Source organism: Pithys albifrons, chromosome 1 (assembly GCF_047495875.1).
Source record: "Pithys albifrons albifrons isolate INPA30051 chromosome 1, PitAlb_v1, whole genome shotgun sequence".
NCBI classification, from domain to species: Eukaryota; Metazoa; Chordata; class Aves; order Passeriformes; family Thamnophilidae; genus Pithys; species Pithys albifrons.
Window position 1 is genome coordinate 46,004,098 of NC_092458.1, and position 15,916 is coordinate 46,020,013.

At 36.5% G+C, this 15,916-nt stretch overlaps 1 protein-coding gene across 1 annotated transcript in view; it reads right to left on the minus strand.

Moving 5' to 3' along the window:
- PIBF1 (progesterone immunomodulatory binding factor 1) overlaps positions 1-15,916 on the minus strand; it is a 122,402-nt gene that overhangs the window by 90,482 nt on the left and 16,004 nt on the right. Inside the window, exons 6-10 of the mRNA XM_071550119.1 lie at positions 13,829-13,962; positions 11,688-11,796; positions 7,763-7,944; positions 4,479-4,604; positions 471-569 (exon numbers count right to left, since the gene is read on the minus strand). Coding sequence (XP_071406220.1) covers positions 471-569; positions 4,479-4,604; positions 7,763-7,944; positions 11,688-11,796; positions 13,829-13,962 — 650 coding nt within the window. The remainder of the gene's footprint in view (positions 1-470; positions 570-4,478; positions 4,605-7,762; positions 7,945-11,687; positions 11,797-13,828; positions 13,963-15,916) is intronic.

A 15,916-nucleotide genomic window follows, 5' to 3' on the forward strand; every position in this document is an offset into this window, starting at 1 on the left:
TCAAACTTTCATATTGTTGCTGCATTGGTAAAGGGAAAATTTTACTACAAGAATCAGGTTTGTAACAATTGAAACAAAATGTTTGTAATTCAATTTGTTCTGACATCCGATCCTGTCAGATCTCGGAAGCTCAGCAGGGTCAGCCCCGGATTACTGCTTGGATGGGAGACCTCCTGGGAAATGCTGTAGGTTCTAGTCCTGAGGACTTCACTGTCACTGTCCAAGCTCGCTCGGCCGTGGCAGATGAACCTCAGGACTTAAATGGTGGGGCCAGTTCTGCGCACGCTGAGCCTCACCTAAAATATCCACTGTGCAGGCTGGAAGGGCACACCCCTGTGGGGAGAGCCCTTCCCAAATCCTCGTTCACGAAGCCAAGCCACACACACACATATAAGCAGAAAGCCAGTCATTCCTCCTGCCTAAAACAGTTATACCTTTAGATTTATTATATGCATTTTAAAGACACTTACTGTTCTAAGAGTTGATCGTATTTTCTTAAAGCATCCTTTTCAGCAAGGACTGCTCTTTCTTTTTCAGCAACAGCATTATCTCTTGCTTCTCTCAAGTTTCTGAAGAAAACAAAGGTTATTCTGTTAAGAACCTGTTAGGAAAAAGACTGTTTTGCTTCATTAAGTATTACTGTTTGATCTGAACTTCACTATTACTTTATTCAATTCTTATAGAATGATAGACAGGTCTTTCTATCCATACATCTATTTATTACAGAGGCTTTACTAGAAGTTACTTTAATATATACCAGCAAAGCTTCCAGTTCTAAAATTCTATAAAACAATCATCAGATCACCTATTTATATGTAGAAACATATAATTCAAATTATTCTAGAATACTAGAACTATTTTTTTTGCAGGAATTACATAAATTGCAGTAATTTGGCTTGGTACTTCACTAATAGCTACAGGAATGCTGTCCACCTGGCTGAGATGATTCACAACTTTTATGATGGAGCAAGAAAAGTTTAGCTAAGCATAGACATCCTACTTCCACATACAACTAATTGTCTAGTTACTCTGATTTATAGACTGTTGCTTATCATTGGTGTCTTCTTCTGGGTTCTATTGCTGGCAAAATACAGAACCATAAAATAACAAACATTTTATTAAAATCAATTAATATTTCTTCTTCTTTTTTTGCCACCAAGAAGTGCAAGCTACCTAAATCATTATTTCACTGACATGAATGAGAAGAGCATGACATCAAGAATAATACATATAGTATTTGTATAAAAACATTACATAGTTATTAATAATCTGTCATGCTACAAGCAGACTACAGGTTAACACTGCACTGAACTATACTAAGGGGGATGCTGCTTAGAGTTCATACGCTCTATGTCCAATATTTAGTGCAACAGCACCAGCCAATTTGCAGAGCTAACAGTGGTCATGACTGGGTTTGAGGATTTTACTTTACTCCTGCTTTGCTTCTGTGACCTGAACATACAGTAGTATTTGGATCTTAAAGATTCCTTTCGATTTCATTTTATCTAAAAGAAATCCTGTTCATGTGATACAAATGTGAGCAAATCCAAGCACAAACTGTGAGGCAAGCAAAAACCACGGCTGGCAGCAATGACAAGGGGGGGTTCCCTTCAACATCACATTCTTCATCTGAATTAAACTGCTCAGGTAGATGCAACCAAGATCTTCCCACTGAAATTGTTTCTTTTCCCCTCCCTCACAGCTATTTTCTGACTTAAAGAAAAGTGAAGTTATAGTCTCAGGCAAATTTTGAAGAAAAAAGTCAAGATATAAAGGAAAACAGAAAATTTTTAAGCCCATGTAAATGTTATCCCAGGTAATTTTAGTCACACAAAAGGTATAAAATTTTTATTTTTGAAGATTTTTTTCTAGACAGTGTTACCAATGGCACTTTTCTGAATTAAAAATAGTTCATACAAACAGTAAATAGTTATTTATTAAAAAAATCATCATTAGAATTATGTAGCAGTTAAGTGGCTATGAGAGGAAGGTAAAAAATATACTTTAAAAGTGGATTTACCAGGCGACAGAATTTAGTGCAGAAATTCAGTGACAGAACTTGAGATTAGTTTCTTTAAAACTGGCTGTTATCAAAATATGGGAACATGGCAAAACATTTTGTTAACAGTATTATGACCATGTATATTATGTCTCAGTAGGAGTCCAGTGTTGTATCCTTAAGACCCAGAGTAATGGAGGAGGGATAAAAACTCAGTTATAGGAGATATACAGACACTCATTTAGAGAATAAACTATTTTGCTTAGCTGAACAGCTAATCAATTGAAAATGCAACAGGAGAAAAAAAGCACTGAAGTGAGGTACTATTCAACCAACAAGATGACAACCACAGATGTGATGTAACTTCTGTTCTAGAGAGCCAGGAAACACATGATGCTGCCAGTTTTCAGATTGTATGACTGTGGTTTCAGAAGAGGTAAAGCACCCATCTGATGGCTACACAGAGGCCATATGGACTGTCAGGTAATCACACAAGTGAAAGTATTCTTTTAAAATGGGACAGCAATACTAGAGATTCAAGAATGAGTGTGGGGATTAAAAAAAGGTGGGATGAGGACAGGAGAGACAGAAGCTTAAGGATATCTGTGTTAGCTTTTTAAACAAACCTCTTGGCAACTGCCATATATCCCACCTCAGCACACATCCCTAAACTACTCTAGAGTGCACAAACTGGATTCCAGTCAGACTGAACCAAGTCAGAAAACGTGCTCAGGGAGAGCATCTCACATGCTCAAAACTACTAAATTGTGTTTGATCTATGGGAACAGACTACAGTTAATCCGGTGCCAAACCCCATGCAGATGCTCACATGCCCTGTGAATTCACTCATGCTTGCTAATGCAAACACAGCCAATGCTTATCACAACCAAACAAGAGAAACTGATGCCAAATAAATAAGGAATGAAAGCATCACATTTTTATTGGTGTTCCCCTCCCATTTTAGTTTCTTGAACTGACTTACTCAAGCGTAACATAAGCACCAATAAATTCAAGAGAAATATCATACACATCAGGCTTGGCAAAGTGGTAAAGAATAAAAGCAACTGAATATTACCTTAGCTTAGTTGTAATACCATTCTATTCTTTGACCCTGAAGATGAAACCAGCATCTTTATTTTCAATCACAATCAGTATCTCAGCACATCACACAAATTCACTACAAACTGCTTTGCTCAAAATTTGGCGTTCCATTTGAATTGCCATTGAAGCAGACTGTCTTATGGTGGATTTTTTTTTTATTTTATAGAAAGAACACATGCTAAAAAGCCTTTCTTTTTGTGTATGTGTAAAATATGAAGGCAAATCTAAAGGATTTACATTTCAGAAGTAATTATTTCAAAATGAGGAACAAAACTTCTTTAAATCAGTTCCAGATACAAATAAAACATCTTGCAGTAGCTTTCTCAATGATATACAGACCCTTGTCAAATCTCACAAACAGTGCATGTTTAAATTCATCCTTTGTAATTCAAAATAGATTTGCATACAGGAAGTGGTGTAGATGTGTATGTATGTGTATTTATTTTACTCACACTTGCAAAACTACACCATGATGTAATTTTTTTTAATTAGAACCTTTCAATTGACTGGAAGACAGACAGCAGAAGTCATGTTCTTTTTTTCACTCTTCCCAGAAGTAACAAAACTACCTATTAGAGGAACAGATGCTGATGCCACAAATATCTTTTTACTACCATCATTTCCTTCTCCACATGACACTTTCAGGACATCTACAATGAAGTTATAATGAATTATTAAGCACTCCTCCCATTTTAAAGGAATAAAACAGGCAAAAAAAAAGCTAAAAAAGAAATCCAGTGCCAAAGGTCCAAACCCCTAGATCTCTAAAGGCTTATGTATTTATAGGTAACTCCATGGCATTCAACCAAATGACACACACACAAAATTCAATATGCAGGTCTCTGCAGAACTAGAATCTTCTTCAAAAGAGAACTTTATAATTATTTACAGGAAATCAATTTTTTTTTTAATCACAATGCTGTAAACAATCTCAATTAAATTCATTTTATAAAGGCATAAGTCTTATCGGTTCCTTCATTTTTTTCTGCCTTATTCTCTGCATTAACATCTTTCCTTCTGGATTCCTGGCACAGTTTCAAGACGGCCTCTATAAGCATGACAGGTAAACTAACATTTCGTTTTAATTAACTAACACTATACATCTGAACAAACTTCACACCATCCATGTTTATCTAGAACACAAATTTTAATAATCCTTTCCAATCAATAATGTGGAGTGTCCAGCACTTAATAATAAATATAACACCATATATTTACTGTATAAGTATAAATTCATTTTAGTTTTTACAAGATTCTCATCAGTTTTACAACTGAGCGTAAGTTCTTAGATTTTGAACACCTCTCAAAGAGTCAGTCAACTTGGATTATACCTGAGCACAAAACAATGCTTAGTCATTCCTGCCCTAGTGTTATCTACCTGTTTTCACGTTCATACATCTCTTTTGAAGTGCTTCTTAGTTGCTCAATTTCTTGATTTGTTTTCAACCTTATTTGTTCCAACTCTTCATGCAGTCTCTTTTCATATTCTGTTTTATAGTGATCTCTGTAAATAAACAAATACATTGCACTGGTCAAAATATCAAAATTCCAGGTACAACTTTACAAGTATGGCAGATGGCTTCTTGATTTCACATTTCACATATTTCAACCCTTACTCACTTACCACTCAAATGACTTGAAATATATATCAGCATATGTTGTTACACAAATCAAATGAAAATCAATCAGGAATAAATAATATTTAACTGGGAATAAATAGAAGTTTTCTGCATACTGCTTTAAATTTTTTCATGTAATATGATACTGATTAATCACATAACATTAAGCTTAACATTCTTCCCAAAATTCCTTGTCACCTTTGAAGTGATTATGTTACTTCACCACTTTGAAAACAAAACCCCTCACTTTCCTCTTCATCACTGGGTAAGAATTGATTAAACTTACTGACTTGCAGTGCTGCCATGCCACTACAAGACTCCTTTGAGTACAATCTGCACCTCATATGGGGGAAAAAACATTACACGAAACATTGAAGAATAAATACAGTGGTTATTTGTGAAGTCAAAAACCCGCATGGTTTGGGAATTTATACTGTCAATGTGACATATAAATTCTTTAAAATACATAAAGGAAGTTTTTAAGCAACAGGTATCAGAAGATACCAGGAATTAAGAATTCCATTTCAGAGAAATACTGACTTTTTTTTTAACTTTGGAAGTCAGGAAGGTTCACTGAAAAAATTAGAAGTATTTGGAAAAGTCTTGAACATCCACAGTGATGTCACCAAAAGACAGTTCAAAGTGATGCTTATCTTCACGAGGACTAAACTAAACAAATGGTATAGCAAAGGGCATGTTCCAGCTGACTGCCCTGTCAGTGCATTTACATAAACACCAACTGAGCTGCTGTTGAAGCAAAGGATCATCATTTAGAACTGGCAAATCATAACAGAATGGTTTGGGTTGTAAGGGACCCTAAAGATCATCTAGTTCCAAGTCCCTTGCCATGGGCAGGGACACCTTTCACTAGACCAACCTGGCTTTGAACACTTCCAAGGATGGGGTACCCACAACCTCTCAGGGAAACCTGTTTCAGTGCCTCACTAACCTCACAATAAAAATTTCTTCTTAATATCTAATCTCTCAGTTTTAAGCCCTTCTCCTCATCCTATCGCTTCGTGCCCTTTTAAAAAGTCCCTTTGCAATTTTATTCCTGACCTGCTGTTACAGTCTTTTGTTTGAACAGCAGTTAGAAGTGTTTTGTCTCATCAAGCTGCTGTATCTTTTTGAGGTTGCAGGCTTGAATTAGCTTCTTTCAAGGGCTATTACTAATAAGGATTTATACTGCGAATAAACGAAACACAATCTGAACATTGCAATGCAACTATGGATTGTGTTTTAAGATTATACATATAAAAGGAAATTGCTTTTGTTGGTCTGTGCTTACATATAGATTCCCCAAGACCTATAGCTATGAGCTACAGGTGATTTGTCTTGCCACAAACTCAACCTATTACAAAATGTGTCTTTTTAAAAATTTGGCCAGTTAATGCCCCACGTTTCCTAAAGCCTGTAATTTTCTAATTGCGGTACCCCAGAGCCAGCAGTTCTGACAGTGACCACAAGGTGACTTATGCCTTAATTCTAAAAATGAATACTTGGGTTTGTTTTATTAATCTTCATTCCTCAATTACGGCAGTACAGAGAGATCCTGATGTGAAGAAAGCATTAAAAAGCCTCAAATTTTTCAAAAAGTAGTAAATAGAAGCTTATTACCCAAACATGTCACCTCCATGAAGTACTGAGGACTGTAGAGTATCCATTAGCTGGTACATTTTTCTCCTGCTCTACTTTCGTACCTCTCTAATTTATTTATCAAATAAATAGGATTCTAGAGGAAGACTGCCCAGACCTACATGACTTCTTAAAACACCACTTAAAAGTAAGACTTAAAAATCCATTTAAAATGCAGAAGTTCCATGTGAAAAAGTTCTGAGATACAAACATGCAAAACAAATTAAAAAACTTTAAGTGACTGCACTGAAAGGAAAAATAGTTTTAAAACACTTCTGATACTGGCTGCAGCTCATAGCTGATCATTTCAGTAGAGTGTCCTTCTATTTTCACTTCGGTAACACTTTGTATTTTGGCTCTATTACAGGTGAGGCATATTAGCACACTTCATCTCTTGATTCAAACAGAAGGAAGAGGCTGAAGAGAAACTGAACCTATCTCATACTCTGAGCTTAATCATTCAATCCACAGGTGTTTTTTTAAGAACCCTACTAACCAAAAAATAGGTTTATGTTCATTAACGAAGGACAGAGACAGAAACATTTGATGTAATTTTGGGATATACATTGAAACGATATTTTTTGGCACCTAGATGTAGGGAAATAATTTGAACTGGATATACTTGCATTGGATGATGCTCTTAGTCATGATTTGGTTTTCGATAGTCCCGCAAGGAGCAGAGAGTTAGACTCAACTCTATGGGGGCCCTTCCAGCTATGAGCCTATGCAATTTTGTAGTACAGCATTACACATGTAGCAAGACACGTAGCTGAGTAGTGTAATGCTTCCTGTTCGACATCCTATGCATGTATCTACACCAATTCAATGAGCACAGAGATTTAATGCTATTCACCTGTGGCTAGTACACCGTGATCAACCTGTTTCTCAAGGCTACACTTAGAGGATCTCTATCCAAGTTCGAGATGCAAAAGACTGATAGCTCTAACAGACGATACAAAACATACTATGGCCTATTTTAAACATTTGTGACAACTGAATATATTTTATTCCATAGTAATAATTTAGACTGCCTATCAAATACTCCTGTTTTATAAAAGTCATTTGGGTAATTTGTGGTGGTGGGAGGTCAAATATGTAATAAATGCAATTTAAAAAACTTTTCTCTTTTGTAATTAACTACGGTTACCTGTCTAAACTTCTGTGTAAACCTAAGAGATTAATTGTGAAAAACTTTCAATGTTGACATCTTCACTACTATGGTCTTACATCAAAGGTTTAAAAAAATTTTCCTGATACATATTAAGACCCAGGAAAACTGTTCTGCTTCTAGTTAAATAAATATGGATTTGCCTTCTGAAAAATAAAATTAAACAAGATTTTTGCATGAAACAAGGGAAAACAGTTAAATAACTTGTCTATTGATAGAAGTGAAAACATAGTAACTTGCCTGGATTTAACATATTTTTCATACATTTCTTCCCTAGCTTTTTTGGCATCCTCTAGCTGAATCTGAAGTCTTTCAAGACGATCTTCTTCATGTGCACAGCGAACACTAAGCTCCATGTTCTGGCGATTAAGATAATCTTTATCTTTTTGCAACAGGTTGAGGGATTGTTGTGCAGTTGCCAGCTATAAAAAGTATTAAAAAGAACACTTTAACATAAACTTCAAGTTAGGTATATAATCTATGTACACATATTTGCAATTTCATTTTAACTCTCTTCTGTGAGAAAAAAACCTAACTGTGCTCTCTCTCCAAGTAACAGGTTATATGTATATCCACAGCGAACAGACATCATAGATCCCTACACGAAGGAAAAAAGCAGTCACTGCTCCCACAACTAGTCCTCCCCTGGAATAAATACTGTGTGAAAACTTACAATTAGATGATCCTGCAATCTAAGACTTGTGATACTACATCAGTATACACAAAAACCAGCATGGACCTTCCAGAAGATTGGTGCTACTTTTATTCACTCTTAATTTAGCATAAAGTTAAGGAAAAAAGCCATTGCTAATGCTGTACTGCAGTACTTGATGCATACATAAAAACTTGATGTACACAACAATACTTTTTTGGCCACTGCTGTATGCTGAGAATGAACTTGTCTTTTGATGTCATCTTACAGTGCTAGAACACTGAGGAATAAACGGCCTAACAAAGCCTTCAGACTGACACCAAAGAGAAGAATATAAAAGGTACTTTCTAATGCAAACTCATTTTTTCCCTAATGCTTCTGACAATCTCTACAGCTACCTGTAAAATTAGGCAGAGCAATAGTATCTTTGAAGTGCATGTTACAGCCACTGTTTTATCTGTAATACTGCTATAGGGAGACACTAAGGAACGCAAAGATCCTCCATATTATTCTTCCCTGAACCAGTGCAGAAAACAAGAACAACCTTCTCATGCAGTGCCTTTCAAGTGGTATTAAAAATAAATTCACAAATTAATTCAGAACAGCTACTCAATTTTATTTCTTCTATTTCTTTTGGTGTTTCCAGGAGTAATTTCTGTACAGAAGCACAGATTAAAAATAGTCTTACTTTTGCATTCATGTTGCACTGAGCTACAAACCACCTAATAATTAGTCAATGACGATACAAACTGAAAAGGTTTCTTTCTTTCTTGGGATTCAGTAAAAGTCTGCTGTCCCTCCTAAAACAATGTTGCGATGTTACACCTACGTCAGAGGAAGGAAAAATTCCTTAGTGATGCCAATCATTTTGGAAGATTCCATCCTAACTAGCTAATAACTTAAGGTGAAAAATTAATCCTGGTGGTTCAGTGAGGCAATCTTCCCATTGGACAATTTGATGCAGAAATAGTGGAAGTGGATACTGAGTAATGGAAGCTTGCACTGGTATAAACCACCAAAGTACCACAGATCAAGGCAGTGAACTTGGAAACATTCTCTACATATATTTCTCTTTGAGTGCATTGACCCAAAAGTTATCAGATGTGTCCAGCAAGGAAGCCATCACGGAACACAATTTATGACTCTTGGAGGAATGAATTACTGAATGGAGAAGCAGCAACAGGCATTTCCCTTGATTTGACAGGCCTCTGGCTCTTGGAATGTCCTTGGAGAAGGAGAAATATATTTTCCTGGGCTAAACTAATGCTAAAAGAATGGCAATGGCTGAGATTTGAGTAAAATGACTGACCTATCAGGATCAGAACACTGGAATTCTAAAAACGATGAAAGCCCCTCTGTGCTTGAAGAGGCATTTATTCATTTTCCCAGTAGAAAGACTTTCACAGACTAATTGAGAGACATTAGATAAAAACAGTCCATCACTCTTGTAGACAGTCCTGCCCAAAAGGCAAGCAGAACTAAAATTCCTCTTGTCAATATGTAGCATCACAGAAAGAGGAGGTCTGGAATAGCAGTCTCTTGGTGACACAGAACTAACTTCTGTAAAGCCAAGCCAATCTCTCATCACTGGAGAGTTACAAAGAAGAAAAACTATGTATTCTATTTGTACAGGAAAAATATACATTACAAAGCATGTCACAGAATAGCTCTGCCCTACTGTCACTACTCATCAGAAAGAACTTCAGCAAGTTACAACGAATTCCTCACCTTTTGAGGTATAGAGCATTGTGCTGGTTTTGGCTGGGATACAGTAAATTTTCTTCAGAGCAGCTAATACGGGGCTGTGTTTCAGATTTATGCTGAAAACAGTGTTGATAACACACAGATGTTTTAGCTGTTGCTGAGCAGTACTTACACAGGGTAAAAGTCTTTTCTGCCTCTCACACCACCCCACCAGTGAGTAGGCCAGGGGTGCCAAGAAATTGGGAGGGGACACAGCAGGGAAAGCTGATCCCAGCTGACCAAAGAGATATTCCATACCACGTGGCATCATGCTCAACATAAAGCTGAGGAAAGAAGGAAGGATGGGGGGGCAGTCAGAGTGATGGTGTTTGTCTTTCCATGACAGTGCCCTGCTTTCCTGGAGATGACTGAACACCTGCCTTCCCATGGGAAGTAAGGAATGAGTAAGGGTTTTTTTATTTGCTTGTATGTGGGGCTTTTCCTTTGCCTATTAAACTGTCTTTATCTCAACACACAAGTTTTCTGACTTTTCCAATTCTAACCCCTACCCCACTGGAATGGGCAATAATTGTGTGGGGCTTAGTTACGAGCTGAGATTAAAACATGACAAGCGTGGCACAGCACTCATCCTCAACTGGTACATTTTGTCCAGGGTCCTCCAAGGTTCCTGAGCTTATTAGCAGAGTTCAGAAGGTTTAAGCAAAGACAGAGACCTAGGAAAACACCATGTATTGCCCAGGGGAAAACTGGAAAGCATTTGACCAGTGTTGATGGAGATAGCCAATGCTGCTGTGAGGTTGACCAGCTGTTTGAAACATCATAGCAGGTGATCAAGGCTTCTGATGTCCAGAAACCTTGTTCAAGGAGGAAGACCCAGAGAACTGTGGGTTGATTAATCTCAGACACTTCAAGTATTAAGAAGCAAATCCTGCTGCAAGCTGTACTGATGCATCTGGAGGAAAAGATGACTGAGAACAACTGGCATGGATTTACCAAGACCAAATCTTGCAAACCTGACAAAAACGCTGGCTCTATGGATAAAGAGACCACTGTCCATGTAATTTACTAGAACATTTGCATGGCTTCCAGCCATCTTGCATAACATCTCTATGGGAAAATTGGCAAAATACGGATCAGACAGATAAACGTCAATTGAACAAACTGAACATGGGACAAAAGTGTGCCCTGACAGCAACCAATGCACAGTGGGTTAAAGAAAATTATTATTATCCTGTGTTCAGCACTTGTGAGATTGTATTTGGTGCACTATGTCCCATTTGGAGGTCCTCGTAAAGACATGCATTAACATACCAGAGCAGAACCAGGAGAGCTCTACCAAGATGGTCATGGACTGCAGCATGTGATGTACAAGAGGTTGAGAGAAATGTTTGGAGCTCTTTTCAGCCTCCAGAAGAAAAATCTAGTCAAGGAAAATTTGTTATCTTTACCTGTTCAAGTGGAATGCATAGACAGATCCAGACTCTTGGCAGTACATAATGATAGGATAAGATGCAACAGAAAAAAGCTGCAACGACTCTGATTAGCTTTTATGAAAACATTTTCACTTGAACAGATACTCCAGAAGGCTGTGGAATCTCTACCCTTGAAGATACAAAAAACTTGACAAAACCTTAAGCAACCTGACCTAATCTTTCTCTGCATTGCCTTCATGGGAAGGTTGAAGCAGCTGGTCTCCTGAGGACTGTTCTAATTCAATTATTTCATAATCCTGACAGACTTGATTAGGTAAAGAATCAAATGCCCAAGGTGAGGAAATCCACATTACTCAAGTAAGAACTTTACATTTACCTCTTTTGCCAAGTCATTTCTTTCTTTAGCTTGTGCTTTGTATGACATCTCTAATATTTCATATTTTCTTCTGAGTTCTGACAACTCATGCTCAAATACATCACGGTCACTGAAAAAACAAAGTGAAACTATTAGATGCATAAAGCATAATGAACAAGATTCCTGTGCATTTGTAATTTCTCAGCCTTCTTTCAGTTCATGACACTGACTTCTTCCAACCAGTCAGTCATAGGGCAGTTAGTGGCAATCCTAACTTTTTCAGTTATTAACACCGAGAATGGTATCTCTTTATCTGAAATAATTTAGGATTATTTAACTAGTCAGAAACAATGAAAATTCTAAAACAATACTTTTGAATTCCCATCCTAAATTATTTCATACTCCTCTGCTTATGCTTCTTTAATGGAACTTTGGGCTTTCCCCTTACTAGTGTAAGTACCCTTATTCATTTGCTTTAGTTTAATCACGCGTTCGATGCTATTTCCCATGACATTCTCTTGAATCTTTTGCAGATATTGAAGTCTGATGAAAAAACTGAAGAAACTTCATTCCCATCTTCCTAATCAAACAGAAAGCAATGTGTACTTGTTCTCAGTTGCTGTTCTCCCTTGTATACAGTTGCTTGACACCAGAGTGGGTTGTACTATTCGTGTTTAAAATACACGATAGAACTGTAAAAATTATGGTAGTGTCCTGAACATCAGTGCTTTCCATACACACAAAGAAGCATCTCTATGTCTGCATTCTAACCCTGTCAGAACAGGGAAGTGAATGAGCCAGTATGAGCTTGCACTTTGGAAAAAAGCTAATCAATTTTATATTAAGTATAGCATAGCTTTAGAACTGAGATAACTTGTACTGCAGCAGAACTAGAAGATTTGACATAGCATTTTTTAAAGGCAGAAACAAGCCTGGAAGTGATTAACTCCTGAAGTGTTCCCAAATATCCTCATACATCCATGCCAACAGTGCTCTCCCCTCCGCTTCATCTGTGCCTACCCAGATGAATACAACCTACCCTCTCAAACACAGTTTTGGCACATTCATTCATGCTTTTCTCAACTCAAGACTATTTTAAACACACACTGTTAAACACTGGGGCCATTCACATGAATGTTATTACAATCCACTTATTAAGATGCAGTTGCACATAGAAAGCAAATCATAGCATCAGTCCATCCTATTTGTAACAAGATGCCAGGTAGAGTCCAAGGTTGTTTTAGTACATGGAGCTCTGAACCTGAAGAGCTGTGAATCCAGAAAACAGATTCTCCTTTCAAATTACTTAGTGGCAAAGTAATTTTTGTCAGTAATTATGCCTGAGTTCATTCTGTATGAACAGCTAAGGAGCTGACAGGGTGTTTTCTATTCATAATCCCCATTTTTGAATCCATTTCCCAACAAATGTGCCAAAGGCCAGATTTCTCGTACTTGCAAAGACACTAAAAAAGCCATTTGGGAGCTGCACTGTGAAGTATACACCTATGAGCATATTTATAAAAAGTCCATTTTCACTATTTTGCAATTGTTTTTTCAAGGTGGACATTCAAGACATTGGCTAGACCTGTAAAATCTATATTTTTAAAAAGAGACACACTGGAACTTTATGTAGTCAAAACAATTCACTAAGGTAATCCTAAGATTGTCTGACAAAGACTTCTCATAACAGGCATTTCAAATTTATGGTTACAAGGACATCTTAAGTTGTAAATATTAATTCCCAAGGTCCTATCCTCTTAATCCACTCTGTTGGCACCACAGAGTAGAGCACAGAGGTTTTTCTTAGATCATTGTTTTTAAACTAGGAAACAAAAGACTACTTGTTCCAAGATGCTTGGCATCAACAGCTACCACTTCCTTAGCTGCAATGTGACTGCTAGGCTCTTCTGAATAAGACAGTAAATCTCAAAATATAAACTTCTAAAAAGACAATTTGATACATCAGTTTTCAAAATGTTGTTCATTTTATGTCTGCAATATACTACAGCAGATAATTGAACCATTAGTGGACTGAGGTAAGGAAAAATATCCGTGGTGCGTGTAAGTCGAAAATAAAATTAAAACCTCTAGTCAATCAAGGTTGATGTTTATCTATTAACATTCGTATGTTATTTGAACATTTGAATTATAGAGATACTTACGATTTTACTTTATCATAGTTCTCTTGTCTGTAATCACCTTGCTGAATCATCTGCTTGGTATCAGCCAGTTCCAGTGTTAAACGCTGGCATCTAACCTCAAGTTCTGACCGACTCTTCCTCTCATCTTCATAGCTCTAGAAAGCAAGACACTTTGAAATGATCACAGCTATACTGCTATTCACTTAAACCAATCACCAACTAAGTTTTGTGAAGACCCCTCATGAATATTTAGGTGGTAGTATTTTCATTTGTCTCAGTATTTGGAAATTTAGCACACATCACAGAGTAACCAGTGATATTGATACTGAACTTTTTTTAGTTATTATAAATACTTGATTAATGCCCCTATTTTTTATTATGCATTTGTCTATTAGCACAACTTCTAAGATGTATGACTCTCATATACACAGGCATTTAGGGCAATGGCATATATGGAGTGCATGACACAAAAACACAGATCAACTTCACAGGCACCATCAACTGAGAGACTGACAGAATGCCTTCTTGAAAAAACACACCTAAATACTTGTAAGACACTACAGAAAAGCTCCCTAAACTACTAAATATACTATAACTATTCTGTTAATAAAAAAGAATTTTTTGTTTTATATTTCACAAACCCAGTAATTTTTACTTTGATTAAAATCACATTAGGTCACAATCTCAAAATCACAACACCAAGAAAGTTTTCCTAAGAATTCTGGATGTTCTATCACTAAAACCACATAATTTAAAGACATGATTGCTACTCATCCGAACATATACTGGTATATATGGCTTATTTTTATGTTTAATGTAATTAATGGATACATATAATTAAATTAACACTACAGAACACTTTCTTCTTAAAGTGATTAACACGCTGTTATTGAGAAAGATGGCATCATTATAATGGTAAAGCCTCTGTCAGATGTTTTTAATGGGTGGTGTCCACAAGTTAGCTGGTTTCAAATCTGTAACATAATGGTGCTACTTCCCTGCTTTGCAGTGCAAACATGACTCATCTTGCAACAGGAAGTGTTTGTAAGGGCACTTAACTTTTAAGTGCACATTGAAAGATAAAGTTTCAAATAAAATTCTTCTGTGGGTATCCTGTACCATTTTGCTGCTAATACCAAGATGGAATTCATACACTCCTCACTGAGTGGGCTCCTGAAGCTCTTACAGTATTACACATCTGGCAGTTAGAACACAGCCGCCTAAAGTATAAAATTAAATTGGTTAACCTCTGGATAAATTTTTCATAAACAGTTTTAAAGCACCAACTAACAGAAGAGTTAAATATCAACAAAATTAATTCCTTCTAATACCTGAGCCATAAATTCAGTTTTGAATTTTATTTAACATATCAGTTATTAATGTCATGTAACAATATCATAACTCCAGGGAAGGGAAGTTAAATTCTGCTTTTGAAAAGTGATACTAAGACATACCTTAAGTATGGGGGTTTGTTATGTTTGTTTTTTAAAGATTTACTATAATTTCTGAAGCAACACCAATTACACTGCACATGTCACTACTTTTCATCTACCTAATTTTAAGATGTCAAAGTAGTATTTTAATCACATGAAGAAACATGACAAAGCCAATAGACAGTCTAAGCTGTAAGGAGGCCATCACACAACAAACCTGTATGGTATGCATAAATCCAGACGGCAGACACAAAGGCTTCTGGACTCCCATAGCAATACATCTTAAAGAAATGCAAGCAAGACATTTGTGCCTAGAAGAATAAGGCTTGCTTTGCATTTGATGAAACTAATTTAGCTTGTAACAATGCCCATATACTCTGAACTGATTTTAAGATCTCTGCAATGGAACAACTTTATCTTTCAATTTATCTTCAAGAGATAGCTTGAAAGTCTTGATGAACAGCTTTGTCCTGCAGAAGTGAAAAAGGGCCTTTCAAAATAATCAAGATACAGAGCAATTTCAAGGGCAGGAATGAGGTCCTGCAAACAATACTAATAAACAAAAATAAGTAAGCCCACAAACCTCAAAATAATTAAAGGACAAACAGTACTTTCTCACATTGAATGTGACTGTGATAATATTCCCAACACCACCTGGCTTTCCTTCAGCTTCTTA